Source organism: Pristiophorus japonicus, chromosome 9 (genome assembly GCF_044704955.1).
Source record: "Pristiophorus japonicus isolate sPriJap1 chromosome 9, sPriJap1.hap1, whole genome shotgun sequence".
Classification (NCBI taxonomy): Eukaryota; Metazoa; Chordata; class Chondrichthyes; family Pristiophoridae; genus Pristiophorus; species Pristiophorus japonicus.
In genome coordinates this window covers 110,893,888-110,918,008 of record NC_091985.1, presented here as the reverse complement: position 1 = coordinate 110,918,008, position 24,121 = coordinate 110,893,888, and the positions used below count along the sequence as shown (strand labels likewise).

General features: G+C 43.0%; 1 protein-coding gene across 3 annotated transcripts in view; it reads right to left on the bottom strand.

Moving 5' to 3' along the window:
- LOC139273170 (synaptojanin-2-like) overlaps nt 1-24,121 on the bottom strand; it is a 222,482-nt gene that overhangs the window by 15,677 nt on the left and 182,684 nt on the right. For all 3 annotated transcript variants that reach the window (XM_070889701.1, XM_070889699.1, XM_070889700.1), the window contains 8 exons: nt 19,217-19,373; nt 18,255-18,366; nt 15,038-15,256; nt 14,525-14,603; nt 10,007-10,175; nt 6,878-7,045; nt 6,636-6,761; nt 6,389-6,498 (listed from right to left, as the gene is read on the bottom strand). In XM_070889701.1, coding sequence (XP_070745802.1) covers nt 6,389-6,498; nt 6,636-6,761; nt 6,878-7,045; nt 10,007-10,175; nt 14,525-14,603; nt 15,038-15,256; nt 18,255-18,366; nt 19,217-19,373 — 1,140 coding nt within the window. The remainder of the gene's footprint in view (nt 1-6,388; nt 6,499-6,635; nt 6,762-6,877; nt 7,046-10,006; nt 10,176-14,524; nt 14,604-15,037; nt 15,257-18,254; nt 18,367-19,216; nt 19,374-24,121) is intronic.

The following is a 24,121-nucleotide window of genomic DNA, read 5'->3' as shown; positions in this document are numbered from 1 at the left end:
CAGGAATACGGGACTTCAGTTATCTGGAGAAACTAGAGAAGCTAAATTTGTTCTCCTTAGAGCAAAGAAGGTTAAGCAGAGATTTAATAGAAACATTGGCCATTCAGCCCTCGACCCTGTTCTGCCATTCAATGAGATCATGGCTGATCTGTCTCCGTATCCTTTTTGCACTGGTCTGGCAAAAATCTATTAATTGAGCTAGCATCTACCGTTTTTTTTTGTGGGAGGGACTGCCACACTTCTACCACTTGTTGCGTGAAGAAACGTTTCTTAACTTCTCGCCGAATGGCATGGCTGTAATGTCCCCTTGTCCTAAAGTCCCCCACCAGCAGAAAAGGTTTATCACTATCGACAGTATCAATTCCTTTCAAAATCCTAACAATCTCAATCAAATCACCCCTTAACCTCGATATTGCAGGGAATACAAACCTAGTTTATATCATCGACCTCAATTGTTAACTCTGTTTCTCTATCCACAGATGCTGCCTGACCTGCTGAGTATTTCCAGCATTTTCTGCTTTATTTCAGATTTCCAGCTTCAGAAGTCTTTTGTTTTGTTCTGGTTTGTGTAATCTCCTCATAATCTAACCCTTGGAGCCCCGTTAACATTCTGATGAATCTGCACTGCACTCCTTCCAAGGCAAATATATCCTTTCTAAAGTGCGATGCCCAGAATTATACACAATACTCGATCTGGTCTAACCAGGCCTTTGTGTAGCTGTAGCAAAACTAACTCCCCTTTATATTCCAGCCCTCTAGTTATAAAGGCTAACCACTACAAGGTACAGTGCGAACTGGTGCAGGAGGACAACGGCAGCAAAGAGTGCCATCAGCAAGGTCCAAGTCGGTGATTGGAGTGTGGGCAGATGCAGCAGGAGTGGCTAGAGACTGTGGAGGGATGTGATCGGGGCGCAGGGGAGGAACGAGTTCAGGGACCCAGGGGCAGCACGGGCCAGCCCACACTGTGTGCGCGCACTAGGTCCGTGCAGCAGAGCAGGTCTCCAGTTGTCTTGGGTAATCCTTGCCACTGAACCAAGACCTAGCTCTGTCAAGCCCGTGTGGTGGCTGGTGTGCAACGGCCATCACACGTTAAAAAATCCACGCACAGGCATCTTCCACCCTTCAGGATGTAGTTCGGGTTCTACATTCGAAACACCTGTGAACTCATCCTTTTTTTTTTGGTGTGGAAGCAAGTCATCCTCGTTTCGAGGGACTGGCTAACATTCCATTAGACTTTTTGATTATTTTTTGTACCTGACTGCTACATTTTAGTGATCTGTGTACATAGACATCTAAATCTCTTTGGACCTCCACTGTTCCTAGCTTTTCACTATTTAAGCAATACTCTGATCTATCCTTTCTTGGTCCAAAATGGATGTCCTCACTTTTACCTGCGCTGAAATTTATCTGCCACAGTTTCGTGCACTCACTTAATCCATCAGTGTCCCTTTGTAATTTTATGCTCCTGTCAACACTACTTACTATATCACCAACCTTTGTGTCATCAGCAAACGTGAATAAATTACTCTTGATTGTGTTATCTAAGTCATCAATAAATATAGTAAATAGTTGAAGCCCTAACACAGTTCCTTGTGAGACACTACTAGTCACTTCCTTCCAATTTGTGTACATGCCCATTATCCCTACTCTCTTTCTCTCTTCTACCGCCTAACCAATCTCCTACCCAGGTCAATAATTTGCCTTCAATTTGCCACTGAGCCACTCAGCCTTGGCTCAGTGGGCAGCACACTCGCTTCTGAGTCAGCAGATCATGGCTTCAAGTCCAGAGACTTGAGCACATAAATCTAGGCTGACACTCCAGTGCAGTGCTGAGGGAGTGCTGCACTGTCGGAGTGCCGTCTTTCGGATGAGACGTTAAACCGAGGTGCCGTCTACTTTCCGGTGGATATAAAAGATCCCATGCCACTATTTCGATGAAGGGCAGGGGAGTTATCCCCGGTATCCTGTTCAATATTTATCTCTCAATCAACATAACGAAAGCAGATTATCTGGTCATTATCACATTGCCGTTTGTGGGAGGTTGCTGTGCACAAATTGGTTGCCGCGTTTCCCATATACCAACAGTCCAAAAGCACTTCATTGGCTATAAAGCCCTTTGAGACGTCCGGTGGTCGTGAAAGGTGCTATATAAATGCAAGTCTTTTCTTTCTTTCAATTCCATGAGCTTTAATTTTAGCTAAGTCTCTTATGTGGAACCTATCGAATGCCTTCTGGAAGTCCATATAAAATATATTCATAGACAGTTCTCTATCTAGTACTTTAGCTATTTCTTCAAAAAATTCAATTAGGTTTGTTCGACATGACCTACCCTTTACACATCCATGTTAGCTATCTAATCAGCTCAAATTTCTCTACGTGACTCAGTCACTCTGTCCTTAATTCTAGATTCCAGTAACTTCCCCACAGCAGGTATTAGACCAACAGGTCTATATTTTCCTGGTTTCTCTCTCTCTTAAATAATGGAGCTACATTTGCAATTTTCTAATCTATTCCTGAAGAGAGAGAGATTTGGAAGATTATGGCTGAAGCATCTGCAATTTCATCGCCTACTTCCTTTAAAACCCTGGGGTGGAAACCATCAGATCCTGGGGATGTCAGTCTTTAGTGCCATTATTTTTTCTAACACTGTTATCTTACTAAAATTAACATAAGCACGTTCCAGTCCTTGATTCTTTAATTTACTTAAAATGTCAGGTATATTATCCTCTTTCTCTACTGTGAAGACTGATAAAGTAATTATTCAACAAGTCTGCCATTTCCTTATTTTCATTTGCAATATTACCGGCATCTGTTTTTAAAGGGCTGACATTAGCCTTGACCAATGTTCCCGCTAAGCTGCATGGTTGTGCAGCTGCGCAGCAAATTTAAAGGGCCAACATTAGCCTTGACCAACGTTCCCGCTAAGCTGCATGAGTGCAGTAATTTAAAGGGGCCGCACATCAAAAATAAAAATTAGAGGGACCATTGCCCTTGACTACTCTTTTATTCTTATATAATTGTAAAAACTATTTGTGTTGATGCACCGTGTCATTTTTTGGCGTATTCCCTTTTTGGAGCTCTATCTTTTTGCTGTTCTCTATAACTCTCCCAATCCCTTGATGTACTCTATTCTTTGCACTTTTATATATTATTTACCTTTGTTTTATGTTATCTCTCATCTCTTTTGTCGACCATGGCTGTTTTATTTGGTAAGTAGAGCCCTTCCCCTTAGGGGAAATATTGGTCCTGTACTAAGATAAATTCCTTTTTGAACACCTCCCACTGCTCATCTGTAGTTTTACCCGATAACAGTTTTGACCAGTTTGCTGTTGCAGTCTCTGACTCATCTCGTTAAATTTTACCAAAATCTAGAATCTCAGTAACTTGTTACGTTTCTTGTTTTCAAACCTAACATAGAAACGTAGAAAATATGTGCAGGAGTAGGCCATTCGGCCCTTTGAGCTTGCACCACCATTTGATAAGATCATGGCTGATCATTCCCTCAGTACCCCTTTCCTGCTTTCTCTCCATACCCCTTGATTCCCTTAGCCATAAGGGCCATATCTAACTCCCTCTTGAATATATCCAATGAACTGGCATCAACAACTCTCTGCGGCAGGGAATTCCACAGGTTAACAACTCTCTGAGTGAAGAAGTTTCTCCTCATCTCAGTCCTAAATGGCCTACCCCTTGTCCTAAGACTGTATCCTCTGGTTCTGGACATCCGCAACATTGGGAACATTCTACCCACATCTAACCTGTCCAATCCCATCAGAATCTTGTATGTTTCTATGAGATCCCCTCTTATCCTTTTAAACTCCAATGGATAAAGGCCCAGTTGATAGGTCAGTCCAGCCATCCCGGGAATCAGTCTGGTGAACCTTCGCTGCACGCCCTCAATAGCAAAAATGTCCTTCCTCAGATTGGGAGACCAAAACTGAACACAATGTTCCAGGTGAGGCCTCACCAAGGCCCTGTACAACTGCAGTAAGACCTCCCTGCTCCTATACTCAAATCCCCTAACTATGAAGGCCAACATAACATTTGCCTTCTTTACCGCCTGCTGTATCTGCATGCCAACTTTCAATGACTGATGAACCATGACACCCAGGTCTTGTTGCACCTCCCCTTTTCCTAATCTGCCACCATTCAGATAATATTCTGTCTTCGCGTTTTTGCCCCCAAAGTGGATAGCCTCACATTTATCCACATTATACTGCATCTGCCATGCATTTGCCTACTCACCTCACCTGTCTAAGTCACCCTGCAGCCTCTTAGCATCCCCCTCACAGCTCAGACCGCCACCCAGTTTAGTATCATCTGCAAACTTGGAGATATTACATTCAATTCCGTCATCCAAATCATTGATGTATATTGTAAAGAGCTGGGGTCCCAGCACTGAGCTCTGCGGCACTCCACTAGTCACTGCCATTCTGAAAAGGACCCATTTATCCTTACTCTCTGCTTCCTGTCTGCCAACCAGTTCTCTATCCACGTCAGTATATTACCCTCAATACCATGGGCTTTGACTGCAATCTCTTGTGTGGGACCTTGTCAAAAGCCTTTTGAAAGTCCAAATACACCACATTCACTGGTTCTCCCTTGTCCACTCTACTAGTTACATCCTCAAAAAATTCCAGAAGATTTGTCAAGCATGATTTCCCCTTCATAAATCCATGCTGACTTGGACTGATCCTGTCACTGCTTTCTAAATGCGTTGCTATTTCATCCTTAATAATTGATTCCAATATTTTCCCCACCACTGATGTCAGGCTAACCGGTCTATAATTACTCGCTTTCTCTCTCCCTCCCTTTTTAAAAAGTGGTGTTACATTAGCCACACTCAAGTCCATAGTAACTGATCCTGAGTCGATAGACTGTTGGAAAATGATCACCAATGCATCCACTATTTCTAGGGCCACTTCCTTAAGTACTCTGGAATGCAGACTATCAGGCCCCGGGGATTTATCGGCCTTCAATCCCATCAATTTCCCTAACACAATTTCCCGCCTAATAAGGATATCCTTCAGTTCCTCCTTCTCACTAGACCCTCAGTCCCCTAGTACTTCCGGAAGGTTATTTGTGTCTTCCTTCGTGAAGACAGAACCAAAGTATTTGTTCAATTAGTCTGCCATTTTTTTGTTCCCCATTATAAGTTCACCTGAATCCGACTGCAAGGGACCTACATTTGTCTTCACTAATCTTTTTCTCTTCACAGATCTATAGAAGCTTTTGCAGTCAGTTTTTGTGTTCTCAAATCCAATCATATTATGATCACTGTTATATAAATATTTGCTTACTGTTAGATTATCTAAATCTAGCTCATTACTTACTACTAAATCTAGTATGGCCTACTCTCTTATTGGCTCCAGAAAACTATCTTGAATGCACTCAAGAAATTTACTACCTTCTGACTTGAGCTGCTGTGCTCTTCCTAATCTATGAAAATTGAAGTCTCCCATTAAAACAACTCTGCTTTTGCTACAAGTCACTATAATTTCGGAATGAATACATTCTGCCACTTCATTGCTGCTATCAGGAGGCCTGTAGACAACTCCCATTACAGTTTTAGATACTCTCTTATTTCTCAATTCTAATCATAGAGTCTCCGCTGATTGCTCTTCCTTACCTATATCTTCTCGTATTAATGTTGTAATAGTATCTGGAAAATCCTCCTCTTCCAGTTTCCCTATCCTTTCTAAAAACCTTATAACCTGGAATATTTAACTCCCAATCATGACCCGTTTTCAGCCCTCAGTCATAACCACCATGCCATACTCTCCAAGCTGTATTTGAACCTCTAATTCACTCAATTTCTTTCTTATATGCCATGCCTTCGTATATAAAACTCTTATTTGGGCAAGAGACCCTAACCTGTCCTTCTGTCTTGATGCTGCCTTTCTCACACCATTTAACTAAACACATTTCTTATTGGTCACTCCTGCTGTAACTACTTCAGTTATGTGGAGAGACTTGCGAGGCTGGGAATGTTCTCTTTAGAACAGAGAAGGTTAAGGGGAGATTTAATAGAGGTGTTAAAATGTTGATATATAGGAAGAAATTGTTTCCATTGGCAGGAGGGTCAGTATCCAGAAAACACCGGTTCAAGGTAATTGGCAAAAGAACCAGTGGAGAGATGAGGAGAAATTGTTTTACACAGCAATTTGTTGTGATCTGGAATGCACTGCCTGAAAGGGTGGTGGGAGCAGATTCAATAGTAACTTTCAAAAGAGAATTTGATAAAAATTTGAAAAATAAAAATGTGCAGGGCTACGGGGAAAGAGCAGGAAAGTGAGACTAATTGGATAGCTCTTTCAAAGAGCTGGCACAGGCACAATAGGCCCAATGGCCTCTATATCATTCTGTGAATTTTAAATAGACAATTTACAGATTGTTGATTTATCCCTGGAAGAATCTGGGCTGAATTCAAGGCCTGGAAAGGACTTTCTTCAGATGAAAGCAACGTATCGGAGGCAGATTTCTTCATGCTTTGTATAGCTGGAAAAAAACAAATGTGATTGATATTCAGTTTAAAATAAATAAATGATTAAATAAAAATCCTTTGACCTTCAAATACTAGGTTTTCAATGACATTGATCTATTGATTGGATAGCTAACTGTGTGTTAGTTCTTACTTGGAGGAGGGGGTCTTTGTGGAGGCTGGGGTCGGTCAGGCACTGACACAGATCTGCTTGTTGTACGTGGTCGAAATTCACTACAGGGAGCCATCTCCTGACTAATTGTGGTAAATGTTGCATCATCTAAAATAGGATAGGCATATTTAGATGCCACAAAATAGCAAATAGCAAAAATCCCCAGCTTTCAGTAAAAAACTTGCAGAATATTGTCATTGATCATGTTCAAAGTGGTTACATACCAAGCATTTCTTCTTTTTGAGGCTGTGGCAGTCTGTTGAGTAACTGAAATGCAGGGACCTCTTTAACACTAGATTCTGGAGACTCTTCTGCTGCATTTTTGCGATGCACTGTTTGTCCTGTCACCAAGTGCTGCGGAACAATTTCATCTAAATCTTCATCGATATCTCCTATAGAGAAACAATGTGCATTTGGTTCACTACTTATTATATATGACAAAAAGGAGGAAACTATAGACCAGTTAGCCTAACATCGGTCGTTGGGAAAATGCTGGAGTCATAATTCAATCAAGCAGAGCAAGCAGAGTTTTATGAAAGGGAAGTCATGTTTGACAAATTTGCTGGAGTTCTTTGAGGATGTAACGAGCAGGGTGGATAAGGGAGAACCAGTGGATATGGTGTATTTGGATTTCCAGAAGGCATTCGATAAGGTGCCACATTAAAGATTACTGCACAAGACAAAAGTTCACGGGGTTGGGGGTAAGATTTCAGCATGGACAGAGGATTGGCTAACTAACAGAAAACAGAGAGTCGGGATATATGGGTCATTTTCCATTTGGCAAAACTAGTGGGGTGCCACATGGATCGGTGTTGGGTCCTCAACTATTTACAATCTATATTAATGACTTGGATGAAGGGACCGAGTGTAATGTAGCCAAGTTTGCTGATGATACAAAGATGGGTGGGAAAGTAAGTTGTGAGGAGGACACAAAAAATCTTCAAAGGGATATAGACAGGCTAAATGAGTGGGCAAACATTTGGCAGATGGAGTATAATGTGAGAAAATGTGAGATTATCCACTTTGTCAGGAAATATAAAAAAGCAAATTATAATTTAAATGGAGAGAAATTACAAAATGCTGCAGTACAAAGGGACCTGGAGATCCTTGTGCATGAAACACAAAAAGTTAGTATGTAGGAACAATAAGTAATCAGGAAGGCAAATGGAATGTTGGCCATTATTGCAAGGGGGATGGAGTATAAAAGCAGAGAAATCCTGCTACAACTGTACAGGGTATTGATGAGGCCACACCTGGAGTACAGTTTTGTTCTCCGCATTTTGCGCAGAGAAGGTTCACTAGGTTGATTTCAGAGATGAGGGGGTCGACTTATGAAGATAGGTTGGGCCTATACTCATTGGAGTTCAGAAGAATGAGAGGTGATCTTATCGAAACATATAAAATAATGAGGGGACTGGATGCAGAGAGGATATTTCCACTCATAGGGGAAACTAAAACTAGGGGACATAGTCTCAGAATAAGGGGCCACCCATTTAAAACTGAGATGAGAAAGAATTTCTTCTCTCAGAAGGTTGTAAATCTGTGGAATTCTCTGCCCCTGAGAGCTGTGGAGGCTGGATCATTGAATATATTTAAGGCGGAGATAGACAGATTTTTGAGTGATAAGGGAGTAAAGGGTTATGGGGAGCGGGCAAGGAAGTCTAGCTGAGTCCATGATCAGATTGGCCATGATCTTATTGAATGGCGGAGCAGGCTCGATGGACCAAATGGCCAACTCCTGCTACTATTCCTTATGTTCTACAACATACTGTATTTTGTAGGATAGAGGGCAGTGATTTTTACAGCAGTAATGGGCGGAACTTTCATCTAAGGCAGTGGTGTATGGCAGACGATATCGATCAGCCGTCCCGTTTTCTTTTCCATTCACTTCAAAGGAGAGGAAAATCGGGAATATAAAGTGTGGCCAATCTGATCGGCACTTTTACACCCCGAAGTCAAAAATATATATCATGGATATGATTAACTACGCAAAATATCAGCTTATAATAATCGCACCAAAATAACCAGTGTGTCAGCTTGGCTCAGTGGTAACAAGTTTTCCTCTGAGACAAAAGATTGTGGGTTCCAGCCAGCTCCAGACATCAGCACATAATCTAGGCTGACACTCCTGAGCAAGACAGAGAGAAAGCTGCATTGTTGGAGGTACTTTTGGGTGAGATGTTAAACCTAGGCTAAATCTGCCTGATGTAAACGATCCCATTTCACCATTTAAAAAAGGACAAGGAGTTCTTCTGACATCCTATCCAACATTCCTTCCGCAACCAGCACCACAAAAAAACAATTATCTTCTCGTTCATTCATTTCATGTTTGTGGGACCTTCCTGTGTGCAAATTGGCTGCTGTGTTTGCCTACATAATGAGTGACTACACTTCAAAAATAATCTATTGATTGTAAAGTGCTCCTATTTCTCATCTACATGTTGCTCCTTGGCGACATCATCCGGAAACTCAGCGTCAGTTTCCATATGTAGGCCGATGACACCCAGCTCTACCTCACTACCACTTCTCTCGACCCCTCCACGGTCTCTAAATTGTCTTTTATGGCCATCTGAGAGGGCTTACAGGGTTTAACTTCTCACCCAAAAGATGGCACCTCCCAACAGTGCAGCACTCCCTCAGTACTGCACTGAAGTGCCAGCCCGGATTATGTGCTCAAGTCTCTGAATTCTGTTCAATCACGGTCATCATCCATTTTTAATTGTTGAGTACTGTAATGTACAATCAAAATATACAGAAATTCCTTGGTTGGCAAAAACACAGATGCCATACATTTAGCTTATCTATAATTTGAAATGCTTTTAATTACAGTTTAGTGGACAGATTGTTGATATAGGAACTACAGTACTAATTATTCTACCACCTAATGATGCCTCCTTCCAGAAAATACACTTATGCCACCATACTTTGCTAACTATGAATACGTTTTAGATTTAAGTTTATTAAATTCAGAACTGAACATCAAAGATGTTAGCCTCGAGACAGCAAAAGGGTGTCAATTAGCACTGTAAAGGCACAAGTGTCAAAATGCCACAGGCACCAAAACAGTTTGCCAGTCGTGTCTTACTAATGCCAATCATGTCTTGCTAGAAACGACATAGATAACACAATAATCCTATCAAGTTGAAACAGATTAAGCAAGCTGTATTGTTGGCAGCTTTCTCGGTATTCACAAGTTAATTGTTAAATTGTTGTTGATGAGGTTTTTGGAAGTGTGTTGAATAGTTGAGAGTAATCTGCTCTCTGGAGCATCAACGTCCATGTGCCATTGAATTTTTAACAAAATCTGGTAGTACCTGTAATATTATAGAAAACACAAGTGGCACATGAACTACCTTCAGTGTCATAATCCAGGCTGTTGAAATCAAAGGTTTCTTCGAGCAGACAAGAATTTGCAGTTGGAGACATCGGTGCAATACTGTTCCTGTTTATATTAATTTCTTCATGTAGATCATTCAGCCAGTCTCTGGTCCGGGGTCTTATACTCACCACTCTGCCATTAACCTTCAAGATGTTAAATCACATTCAGTTTAAAATGGTGGAACAGCACAAAAATAAATACACAAAACACTCAAAAATCTGCCAAGTGCATTTCCAGAAGCCTGTAACTTTAGTTAAATAATAGCAGTGTTGTTGAACATGACTACTTCCTAACAGCGCTGAACAGTCATGATTATTGTCTAACATCTGTGCTCACAATTAAAAGGATAAACTATTTATTATTTTACGTATTTTTGAATTCAATGCGAGAATACAGAGGAAAAACATTAGATTGGAGTTTTCCCTGCTCCCAACATCTAATCATAGAATGAGACAGCACAACAACAACTTTTATTTATATAGCGTCTTTAATGTAGTCAAATGTTCCGGCGCTTCACAGCAATAAGACAAAACGGATAAATTTGACACCGAGCCACACAAGAAATTACGGCAGATGACCAAAAGCTTGGTTAAAGAGGTAGGTTTTAAGGAGCGTCTTAAAGGAGGAGAGAGAGGCGGAGAGGTTTAGCACAGGAGGCATTCGGCCCATTGTGCCTGTGCCAGCTCTTTGAAAGAGCTATACAATTAGTCTTTCCCTGTAGCCCTGCAAATTTTTCCTTTTCAAGTATTTACCCAATTCCCTTTTGAAAGTTATTACTGAATATGCTTCCACCCCCCTTTCAGGTAGTGCATTCTAGATCATAATACATCGCTGTGTAAAAAATCTCATCGCCCCCCTGGTTCTTTTGCCAATCACCTTAAATCCGTGTCCTCTGGTTACTGACCTTCTTCCCAGTGGAAACAGTTTCTCCTGATCTACGCTATCAAAACCCCTCATGATTTTGAACACCTCGATTAAATCTCCCCTTAAACCTCTCTGCTCTCAGGAGAACAATCCCAGCTTCTCTGGTCTATCCACATAACTGAAGCCCCTCATCCCCAGTACCATTCTAGTAAATCTCCTCTGCACCCTTTCCAAGGCTTTGACATCGTTGCTAGTGTGATGTTATTCAAAAATCAATTTTGTTACAAGTCAAACTTTTGTCTATTTTCCCAATTTTTTAAAAAATTAAGCTTCCCCTTATTCCCCTCTCCCACATTACTTACAATTATTTTGTGCATTAGTAGATTGGTATAAATTGTGAGAACCAGGAGGTCACGCAGCACATTTTGTTTCTGGAGGTTGAATCCAGACCTGAATTGTGAAATCACGGTGGGGGAGGGGGAAATTTCCCTCCGCCCCATTTTGGGCGGATATTTCGAATTATTACCGCCCGGGGGAGGAATGAGGCGGGAAATTTGGCTCTTTAACTGTGACTCCGCCTCCCAGCGCTTTGGGGCACTATTTGAGGCAGTGTCGAGGCGGGTTTGGGTCGGGAGCGGGGTTGTGTCCATCACCGCTGTGCTGTGGTCAGTGCGGGGGTGAGGATACCAGCGTGACGCAGACATGCAGTGTCGTGCTGACACGTAGCAACGTCCATCCCCTTCAGTTAAAGCGGAGGAACGTTGTGAGGCCTCCATGGAGCCTACTGGGCTCCCAGGGAAGGGTTCGGCCCGGTTAGCGGCTCAGCACCCAATTAAAAGAAAATGGCGGCCAGACCCTCCAGCCACCGGCAACTTCCCGTCTCGCGAAGCTGTCAGTGGCACCGACCAGCAGTGACTGTGCTCCCACTGGGCAATTACTCATGGGGCCGAGAAGGGCTGAGTGCCGGGCGGGGCAGAAACATAGAAAATAGGTGCAGGAGTAGGCCATTCGGCCCTTCTACCTGCACCGCCATTCAATGAGTTCATGGCTGAACATGCAACTTCAGTACCCCCTTCCTGCTTTCTCACCATACCCCTTGATCCCCCTAGTAGTAAGGACTTCATCTAACTCCCTTTTGAAACTCCGGGCTTTAAAAAAGGGGCAGTTTCGGCCCCATGGAGTTTTTCCATTTGTCTGTATTTCACGCTTTTAAAAAGATGTTTAAAATCAGTGTTATTTTCTGTTATGATACTCAGGTTTGCCTTGCACTGCAAGACAACAGGGAGTTTCTAGGTGCTGTGACATGTTGCCAGGCATCATGTGCTACAACAGTGATGCGCTATGGCAGTTTTTCCTCCTCTTTGTGCCCTTGAGGCAAAATTAAAGCTCGAAATGTAAGGTGGTCACACTGTGATAAAATTCCTTAATACAATGCGATAACATAGATGCTACTTTGTTCAAAATATCTGTGTTAATAGCTCTGAAAATTCTTCCAGTGTTAACTGCATGGATTCATTAAGATAACACATTAGTGAGGCCTTCCAGACTCAACACTGAGTTCAATCATTTCACATAATAACCACTGCTCCCATTTTTTCAGTAATGATTCAGTTCTTGTCATTTACATCTCCTCTAGGTCCATCTTTAGTTTCTTGTCCCATTACCATCCCCTTTGTCATTTAATCTCTCCAGCCTTCCATCCTATCACATACCTTCCCTTTTATTCTTTCTTCCCCTCCTCCCTTTCCCTGTCTCTGTACTTATTTAAAATCAATTACGTCTCAAATTTTTTCCAGTTCTGACGAAAGGTCATTGACCAGAAACGTTACCTCTGTTTCTCTCTTCACAGAAGCTGCCTGACCTGCTGAGTATTTCCAACATTTTCTGTTTTTATTTCAGATTTCCAGCATCTGCAGTACTTTGCTTTTGTTTAAATATTACCTATTTACTGAATATTAATTTCTCTCTTATCCCTAATTTATGAAAGACAAGGGAAGATATTAACTGGCAGTGACCGTCAGGAAGGTGGTGGGCAGCATGCCTGGCCTGCTCGATGTCAGTGAGTGACCCAGACAATTTTAATTGCTGACCCTCATTTGACTATGACTGGCGGGCTGCCCACACTATTGCATTGGCGATGGGCACTTTGCCCACTTGAAGTGCAGGATTTCCTGCGGGCCGCCCGCTCACTATTTAAAGCATAGAGACGTCTCTTAAAGGGAAGTTGCATTCACATCGCTAAACATTTTGCCTGACTTTATAGAAAGATTGGCCAACTGCAAAATGAGTCACATTGGAGCACCCAGGTTGTCAGACTCAGCTGTGGAGGGGCTGCAGTCTGGAGGCAGGCTCTCTCAGGTCAGGGTTCGCATATCTCGGCTCCCTACTTTAGCAACATCAGCCTTCCACCAGCCAAGCTGAAGCCACTGGCACAACATCTCATACGAGTGGTAGGTTAGTTAGAAAAGCGCTATGGGTAGAAACTTAGGTGATAAATGATGTTAGGCGTTTATTGTGCAATTAACTTTTCAGATTTGTAAGCAGTGTACTTTTAAAGCAGATTAGAAGCCTGCACTGTCAGGTTGTCATGTATATGGTCGTCTGAGTCTTCCTCATTAGAGGAGGGACAGTCCTATTGCTGTTCTTCCTCCGTGTGCATTCCTCTTTGCACAGTGAGGTTGTGCAAGGTGCAGAACACACCACAGTGCAGGAGATTCCATGGGCCTTACTGCACTGAGCCCAAGACCTATCCAGACACCAAAAGTGTTGTTTGAGAAGTGCAGGTGTGTGCTCACTGATGATTCTAGTTGTCCTATGGCTCTGGTTGCATCTCATCTCTCAACTCATGAACTATGTACAGAGAGGGTAACCCTTGTCCCCTAGCAGCCATTCTCGGACATTCTGAGATGAGTGGAATAGTGGGGGTATTGTCAACTGGCATAGAATGAAGGTATCAAGTCAGCTGCCTGGAAATTGGGCACAGACGTTCAGGATTCTATGGCAGTGATCACTGACCAGCTACATATGGATTGAATGATAGCTGTTGGCTGATTGTCAAATGTGCAATCTTTGACTCCCCTGTCTTTGTGGGACGCCAGCTACTGCAGCAAATCCCATGGCTCTTTCATTCTGACTGCTGGAAACTGATGTAGTCATTGACCCTGACAAAGAAGGCATTAGTCAACTGTTTTATGCATTTATGGTCCTATATTTTAATTTTAATGCCACTATTGACCCATTTCTATTGGGTGGAGGGAGTTAAAATCGCTCCTATGGATTCTTCAGTGTATTCTCAAATGCAATAAGGATCAGCATTGTTATGTTGTTCTTGTTTTGATTAGATGAATCACTAATTAGTTGCATATTACATTTTCAACAAAAGTACTAAAATAAATGCAAGGAAAGCGTCTGAATAGAAGATAAAGTGACAGCATCATTTACCAATATGCATCAGTGCAACCTAGACACAAATATAGTGACCAGTTGCATCTCTCGCTCTCAAACACACACATACACACACAAAGAAGAATGTTTACAAGTTCAGTGTCTGCACCGCTATAATGACTGACAGCATTTTAACATACTGGAGTGTAAAATGGAGACCATTCTGCACCAATGCAAGGCTCACCTTTTTATCATCTAGATCCAAAACTTTCAGAGCCATCCGGCTATCCTGAAAAGTTACCAGCATCTGTCCACGATCAAACCTAATAGGAATATATTAATACAATTACTGCATTGCCATGTCAAGCATTCTTTAGCAAAACCAAGGTGGGAAAAGCAGCAGGGTAGTCACAATACACAGTAACTCGTCAGTCGCATTAACCTACTGAAGCTATTTTTTTTCCATTTCCTAGCGATTGTACAAGGTTTAGTTCAACAATATCACAGAAGACTGTTGCTATTAACACAGTGGAGGCAGAAAGCATGGCATGAAGGACAATACAGTAAGTACTCCCAAAGTGAAACATTATTAAACATGTTGTGCACACTTGATTGAGGTATGCAATAAATAGAAATAGTTTCCTGCAATTATAATTTTTGCTCAAGCTCTTTTCTTGATTTCGATAAAAGACGGCCAGAAATTGGACAATGAAACCAGTCTTTTCTAGGTTGTTTGTTACTGGTAACCACCTCTTACCTCACCAACAAAATAGTGCCATAACTCTGAAAGCAATTAATTATTTCATTGCTTAGGTCGTCTGGAAATTGCTCCCTTTCTTCATTGGTTGGTGCTTTGAGACACGTCACCACAGTCGCATCTGATGGCCCCTGGGAAGATGTAATTTCTTGGAATATTTCCTCACGTGCAAAAATATCCACTTCCTGAATATTTACTTCAAAGACAGCTAACACAGGCCTGTAGTTCAAGAGTGAAGAGAAGGATTTTAAAAGTATGCAAGAGAAACATCAGCAATAAAACTTGTGTGGACGCACTTAAGTAAATATCATCAACATTTTGGCTGTAATATAGCCACAGTTCAAAATGTTACCTGCACCTTTTAAAAAAAATAACACAGCCACAGATTAAAATATTGAAAATAACAGACCATTGAACTTGAATTTGAATGCCACATTCATATTTTTTAATGAAAAGTGTGGCTGTTAGGTCTCTTGTCAGCAGAATTAACAAAGTGGATTTGCATTGTGTCAAATCCAGAGCGCACACGATGGCCCACTGTGGATGTCAATGCCACTGTTTATACTTACCTATACAGTGACCAGTCCAAATTCTAAGGTATAAAGGTGATGCACAAGTATAATGCGGCTCGATTATACTGACCAGCATAGAGTTTTCCAAAAGTCAGAATGCTGCTATCTCAGTGGTAACACTCTCATATCGGAGTCAGAAGGTTAAAGCATTTTTATATTTCTGCAATGCCAGTGCTCACTGCACACATAAAAACCTAAAACCTGGGTAAGTTATTATTAATATTGCAAATAATCTCTGGTCCTGTATAAATACATGCTCCCTTAATGGTTTCATGAATATAGCTGATCTAAAAGCAAAACATAGTAACAATTATCAACTCAGGACACAAATATTTTTCTATTACATTGACTAATTAGCCAAATATATAGACTAATGGGTTTCTCTACATGCTGTGGAGTTTTAACTTCACACTGTGCATCTTTAGGCCCTGATAGGCTTGGCTTCCTGTTGAGCAGGGAACATTTCGGAACAAGAGGCAGGACCATGTAGGTCTGATCTGTGACCCGGGATGGGGGGAGGGCGGTAACTTGGGGTGCTGGGGTAAAAGTACATCCTGCTCCTCCTGGCCCACAAGCAGTGCTGTGAAGGCACTTACCACCCACTTCCCACAGCTCTCCTCGCCTCACTTCAGCTGCCAGGTTTCCAGGCAGAATCATTAAAATATTTAAATTGCCAACCCTCCTCCTGGGAGCAGGATGGCTGCCCACCCCTTGTCCCGCTTCTGTAAAACCCAGATGTGGGCAGGTTGGGGTCAGGGTTCAAATTTGTTAATGCGCTAGGAGCGCAGGTATCCCGGATGGTTGTGGGGTTGGAGGAGGGATGAGGCCATGGAGGGATTTGAAAACAAGGATGAGAATTTCAAAATCATGACGTTGCTTAACCAGGAGCCAATGTAGGCTAGCGAGCACAGAGGCAATGGGTGAGCGGGTCTTGGTGTGAGTTAGGACATGGGCAAGAGAGTTTTGGATGACCTCAAGTTTATGGATGGTAGATGTGGGAGGGCAGCCAGGAGTGCGTTGGAATAGTCAAGTCTAGAGGTAAAAAAGGCTTCAGCAGCAGGTGAGCTGAGGCAGGCGCAGAGACGGTCAATGTTATGGAGGTGGAAATAGGCAGTCTCAGTGTGGTCAGGAGCTGATCTTGCGGTCAACTATGACACCAAGGTTGCGAACAGTCTGATGCCGCCTCAGACAGGAGCTTGATTGAGGTGGAATAAATTTGTGCATCACCCTATCACTTGCAGGACGTTTCCACGAATCTATAAATTTATTAATTTGCTGGGCAGAATTGCCAAAGATAAGAAGAAATTGGGATAAAAATATTATATCACAAGAAGTAAACATCACACTTGCACGATATGTAATACTTTGAATATCTACGAGCAGACTTCCTGTGGCATTGTTCAATGTCAGAGGATCCAGTGGAGCTACAACACCATCTTATGACTACTGCTTGCAACTACACCATCACCAGGCCCTGTTTGCATATGGAATTTCCATTATAACTGGCATTTGCAACATTAAATTTGAACATAAAGAGCTTGATCAAAAATTTGTGACAACAGGAAGTGAAGTTTGTGGACAGGAAATGGCTGCACACAAGATTTTTTATATATATATATATATATATATATATATAGATAGATATATATATATATATATATATCTATAGAGAGAGAGAGAGAGAGAATAGCTGGATTTTCAGATTTGGTCATTTCGGGGCTGTGGGACAGTAAAGTTTGCGCCGGGAGATGGTTTATGTTCTCAGCTACAAAATTCATCAGCTGGGCCCCGAGTGTGGAGCGGAGCGCTAAGGGAGGTGTTGCACACCTCTTTTAGGGTGCTAGGCTGGCTGACCAATTGAAAATCCCGAGCTAAAGAGCCAGCCTTGGAGCACCATAGGAGAGGCTTGCTTAAAGAAAAAGAAAATCGGCACCAAACACAAAAATCATTCCCAAAACCTTGACCATCCCACATTAGGTTAAATCGCAAAAATAAACAAAACAGTCACACTTACCTCATTCATTACTTACTTCACTCACTGCTGACGGGACAGCTCGGACTGCCTGGTTTTCCAGGCGGTCCCACTAGGGTGTGTTACAGGGCGCTAGAGCTCAGCGCCAATTCAAAATCAAAGCGCAATCGAAACCGGTGGCATTCTACACCTGCCTCAGCGCCCCCACAAAACTGGCAACTAATTTCCTGGGGGGGGGGTGCTGCAACCATTCCCGTCGCCATTGCCGCCCCTCCGGGGTGCTAACAGAGCCAACAGAAGACCGAAAATCCAGCCCATAATCTAGTATTTTACTACATATGCCGATGATATCTTGTGGCAGACAATCAATACTGCATTATGATTTATTTAGCTGACAAGTTGGGACACCTTTTATCCTTTCAATATTTAGTAGAATGCCAACTGTTCACTGGACTCTGTGACACATAGCCAGATCTGACTCTACTCACACCCATATACACTGAAGAAAGCCAAAGACCAACATTAATATCTTAATTTGTAAGTGCATGAGGAACTACTTGGAAAAGATTAATTTTGGTGGAACACATATTCTCCACTGAAACAAATCTGCTAATTGCAAACCCTCCTAAAATATCTTGCCATCTATTATAAAAACAGAGTCACTGTCACATACCTATGATCTGAGGCATTCAGCTCTGCTCTTCCATAATACAGCAGATCACCTGGAGTCCACATGTTCTTGGCCTTCATCTCTGCCTCATAATCACGTTCTCGTAAATCTATACCTGGAATGTAGTAAATTGAAAATATTGATGAATAATCTTAAAATGTTTATTCACTTAAAGATCAAAGTTATTAATTACCTTAATTTAATTAGCAGCGTTGTTCCTTTAAAGGGAAATAATTATTTTGTTCATTGTAGGAATTTTTGTATGTTCAACACATACAGTGGTTACATCTTCTGAGATAGGCAACATTGTACATAGATGTATGAAGTATTAGAAGTTTGCCTGAGAACCTCTATAAAGGAATCAGCAAGAGTGTTGGTTTAACACCCAAGGAGCTAAAGGGATGAATTGAAAAACAGAATCAGTTTTTCCAAAATCTGGCGAGATAAAATGACATACGAAAACAAAGCATTCTGTCTCAGATGGGCAGAAAGACTGAATCCAACTCCACATGAAGCAGCGCCTGATTCACAGATCATTCTAGAAGATGCAGGATGTGTGGCGAGAAGTGGCTGGAACTCGGTCAGAAAAGATGGAACGAAAAAATATAAGTTCTCACCAGTAAAATTATATTAAAAAATGAAGCACTGATCTTCACACAATCCAAATAAATCTGTGGACAGTGTCCACAAGAGATCAACTAATATCAAAATGGTAAGTGTTCATTGTACGCAAGTAAAAATTATTGCTCTATATTTACCTGAACAGACATCCACAAGAACAAACCTTATGCCTTTTCTAAAAAATAAATTGGCTCGACCCTCCAGTGGAGGCAACTACTACCTTGTGGCTTAAACATTGTGACAAGATAAAAGATGCACCTTATAATTGTTATTCTTTTACAATTTAGATATTACACAATTTTAGCTACTGCTTGATTAATGTTCTGATTTTGTTACAATCATACCCAATGTATCACGGGGCCATTTTTTCCTCCACCACAGCACTCGATCAGTCCAAGCAGGAGTTCTGCATTTGTCACTGCTGTCATAAATATCTGTCCCCACATCATATTTGTATGTTGGAGCAAAGTTGATGGTGCCTTCAAAGAAATCTTTAAAAATCTAAGTGGAAAAAATTATATTTTGGAGCATTAATATTTAGACAATCAAGCCTTAGAAAGAGATTCTCCTTGAAGGATATAACGAAAAAGCTCTTTGAGCCAAACTGATGGATTGTATGACCAGAAAAAGAGGTACTTGGGTAGTTGCATAGATGCTACTAAGGGTCATGTCCTCTTGGTAAATCCTTAAGTTCCAAGTTAAAAATACTACATGAAGTGCCAGACAACAGTCTATGAAGAAAAGACCCAAGAATTGAGACTAGGGGGCCAAAATTGCCCCTTCCCTTACCGCCGGCCACACTGCGGAGTGGAATGGCCGCCATTTTGGAAATTCTGCTCCTGCGGTATCCCGGCGGTGACCCGCTCTCCCCACTACCACTCCGCTGCTGCCGATCCATCCTAAGTGTGTCATCAGAGCGCACACCGCTGATGTTCCCCTCCCCCGAACGGGAAAATGCGTGCTGAAAATGTTGCTGCCGCCGCTTGGTGCCACCAAGAGCTTTTTCTGTCGGTGCACTGAGATGGAGTGCTTGGAAAATGGCGGTGGGGCTGCCATTAAAGGGAAGGGCGCACTGCCGCAGCCGCTATCTTAATTTTTGTTGTCGGCTGACTGCCACGTCAGCCAGACGATTATGCCCCCGGTTTCGGCTGGGCTGCCAACAGGCAGCCTGTCACCCCACCTCTTGGATGCCAGGCCGCTGGCCCAGCTGAAACCCTCCCAGTGGACCTAACTTAAAGAATCGCAGAGCTTGCAGCGGCCCTCCCTTTTGAGTGAAGGGGAGAAATGTGGTGATGCGCCAGCGTGATGATGGCATCAGCGCTCCGCTGATGAGCGACAGCGGTGGATACTCCGCCCGCCTCCCACTTCCGCCCCTCTACTTTCCATTCACTGCCACACTTCCACCGCCATTATGACCGACTTCCTGGCCGCTCGGAAAAAAAAAGCCAAAGAGCAGAATTTCGCAGACAAGGCCATCACATCTACAGCTGTGGTAAAAGCAGTCGAAACACGGTAGAAGCACCGCGTTTTCGGCGGGGACAATTCCTGCCCTGAGATCACCATTTCTAAGGATTAGCAGGTTAGATACTTATAACTCATTCACTGAGACTTGGTCTTAAGTCAATTATATGAATGTATTGGACCAAGAACAATGCACTAATTCAGACTAACCTTTTGCTTAAACACCTCTTTTTTGTTATCCAATATTATACTGTACAATTCAAAGTGCCACATTTCAGAAAAGCTGACAACAGCATGTTTGAAATTCCTTCTCTGATTAACTGTACTTTTTTCCAATAGTGTAAAGTTCATACCAAAAATTACAAAACATTAATATCTTAGCAAAGATTGAATACTGGCTGGCTAGTCACAAAACTGGTGATAATCTGGAAACCAGTGATAGATTTCCAATAAAGGATAGAATCTTATTTAAATGGCCAAAAGTGGAGGTCCAAAGAGAACACTAAATGTAGTAGCCAGATAAAAAAAATCAAAAAGGCTAATGGAATGTTAGCCTTTATTACTAGAGGGCTAGAATACAAAGGGCAGGAAGTTTTGTTAGTCATATAAAGCCCTGGTTAGATCTCGCCCCAACCCTCTTCTCAATCTTCCTCGTTGCCATGCTCCACCTCACAGTCAACAAGCTCCCAGCTGGAGCGGAATTAAACTACAGAACCAGTGGGAACCTGTTCAACCTTCGCCATCTCCAGACCACCCAAACCTCTGTTGTTGAGTTACAGAGGTTGAACTCCAGGACATAGTCGACGTATTTACTGAGGCGTACCAAAGCATGGGCCTTACACTAAACATCCGTAAGACAAAGGTCCTCCACCAGCCTGTCCTCGCCTCACAGCACTGTCCCCCAGTCATCAAGAACCACGGCGCGGCCCTGGACAACAAGGACCATTTCCCATACCTCGGGAGCCTCTCATCAATAAGAGCAGACATTGATGAGGTGATTCAACACTGCCTCCAGTGCACCAGTGCAGCCTTCGGCCGCCTGAGGAAAAGAGTGTTTGAAGATCAGGCCCTCAAAACTACCACCAAGCTCATGGTTTACAGGGCTGTAGTAATACCCGCCCTCCTGTATAGCTCAGAGATATGGATCATGTACAGTAGACACCTCAAGTCGTTGGAGAAATACCACCAACGATGCCTCCGCAAGATCCTACAAATCCCCATGGAGGACAGACGCACCAATATTAGCGTCCTCGAACAGGCCAACATCCTCAGCATTGAAGCACTGACCACACTTGATCAGCTCCACTGGGCAGGCCACATCGTTCGCATGCCAGACACAAGACTCCCAAAGCAAGCAATCTACTCGGAATTACTTCACGGCAAATGAGCCAAAGGTGGGCAGAGGAAACGTTACAGGGACATCCTCAAAGCCTCCCTGAAAAAGTGCAACATCCCCACGGACACATGGGAGACCCTGGCCAAAGATTGCCCTAAGTGGAGGAAGTGCATCCGGGAGGGCGCTGAGCATCTCGAGTCTCATCGCTGAGAGCATGCAGAAATCAAGCGCAGGCAGCAGAAAGAGCGTGTGGCAAACCAGTCCGCTCCTCCTTTCCCTCAATGACTATCTGTCCCACCTGTGTCAGGGACTGTGGTTCTCGTATTGGACTGTTCAGCCACCTAAGGACTCATTTTAAGAGTGGAAATAAGTCTTCTTTGATTCCTACGATGATGACAAGAGATCTCAGCTAGAGTGGTGTGTAGAGTTCTGGACACTGCACCTTAGAAGGGATATTGGCCTTGGAAGCGGTGCAGTGCAGATCCACCAGCACGTTAACAGGGCTCCAAGGGTTAGATTACATAAACTAGGCTTATATGCCCTAGAATATAGAAGGTCAAGGGTGATTTGATTTCGAAAGGATAGGTAGAAACTTTTCCTGGTGGGAGAGTCCAGGGCAAGATAACCTTAAAATCAGAGCCAGGCCAATCAGGAGAGAAGTTAGGAAACACTTTTTCCACACAATAGGTGGTAGAAGTGTGGAACTCTCTCCCACATAAAGCAGTAGATGCTAGCTCAACTAGTAATATTGAATCGGAGATTGATAGATTTTTGCTAGCCAAGGGTATAAAAAGAAATGGAGCCAAGACAGGTAGATGGAGTTAAGATACAGGTCAGCCCTGACCTTAATGAATGGCAGAACAGTCTTGAGGGGCTGAATAGCCTACTCCTGTTCCTATGTTGCTATCTCGAGGGTCCCTCAGTCGATTGCACATAAATGTATAAGGCAGATCACAGATGGTCATTTGCCAGGATGTCAATTTATACCAACTTTCCCCAATGATGAAAATAGCCAGAATGAGTAGACAGTCGGATTCATGTCCTGGCTGGATTTCCACAGATACAGGGTGCCATCGATTGCACACATGTGGCAATCCAAGGACGGCCAGATCAATCAGGTGGTTTCATAAACATTCCATCAATGTACAGCTGTGCAACCACAAGAGGAGGGAAGGACAGCACAGTGGTTATGTTACTTGACTCGTAATCCAGAGTCCTGGAATTAATAAAAAAGCTAGAATCAGTAATGCTGACCATTAAACTACCAGATTGTCGTAAAAACCCATCTGGTTCACTAATGTCCTTAGGGAAGGAAATCCTTACATCTGTGTGACTCCAGATCCACAGCAATGTGGTTGACTCTTAACTGCCCTCTGAAATGCACCAGCAAGCCACTCAGTTGTAAAAAAACCGCTACAAGAAACAAGAATAAAAAAACCGGATGGACCACCTGGCATTGAACACCACAAAGGCATACCCAGCCCAGTCGATCCTGCAAAGTCTTCCTCACTAACATCTGGGAACTTGTGCCAAAATTGGAACAGCAGTCCCACAGATTAGTCAAGCATCAGCCTCAGACACATACGCACAGAATCATACCTTTCAGTCAATGTCCCAGATGCCTCCATCACCATCCCTGGATATGTCTTGTCCCACCGGCAGGACAGACCCACTAATGGTGGTGGTGGTACAGTGGTATACAATCATGAGGGTGTGACTCTGGACCCCATGAAGTCTCATGACATCAGGTCAAACCTGGGCAAGGAAACCTGCTGATTACCACCTACTGCCCTCCCTCAGCTGATGAATCAGTACTCCTCCATGTTGAACACCACTTGGAAGAAGCACTGAGGGTAGCACGGGCGCAGAATATACTCTGGGAGGGTGACTTCAATGTCCATCACCAAGAGTGGCTCGGTGGCACCACTACTGACTGAGCTCTGAAGGACATAGCTGCCAGGCGGGGCCTGGTGGAGAGAGAATCAACACGAGGGAAAAACTCACTTGACCTCGTCCTCACAAATCTGCCTGTCGTAGATGCATCTGTCCAGGACAGTATCGGTAGCAGTGACCACCACACAGTCCTTGTGGAGACAAAGTCCGGTCCTCGCACTGAGGACACCCTCCATCATGTTGTGTGGCACTATTCAGAACAGATCTAGCAGCGTAAAACTGGACATCCATGAGGTGCTGTGGACCATCAACAGCAGCAGAATTGTATTCAACCACAATCTGGAACCTCATGACCCAGCATATCCCTCATTTTACTATTGCCATCAAGCCAGGGGACCAACCCTGGTTCAATGAGGAGTGTAGAAAAGTATGCCAGGAGCAGCGGCAGGCGTACATAAAATTGAGGTGCCAACCTGGCGAAGCTGCAACAAAGAACTACATGCATGCTAAACATGCTATAGACAAAGCTAAGCGATCCCACAACCAACGGATCAGATCA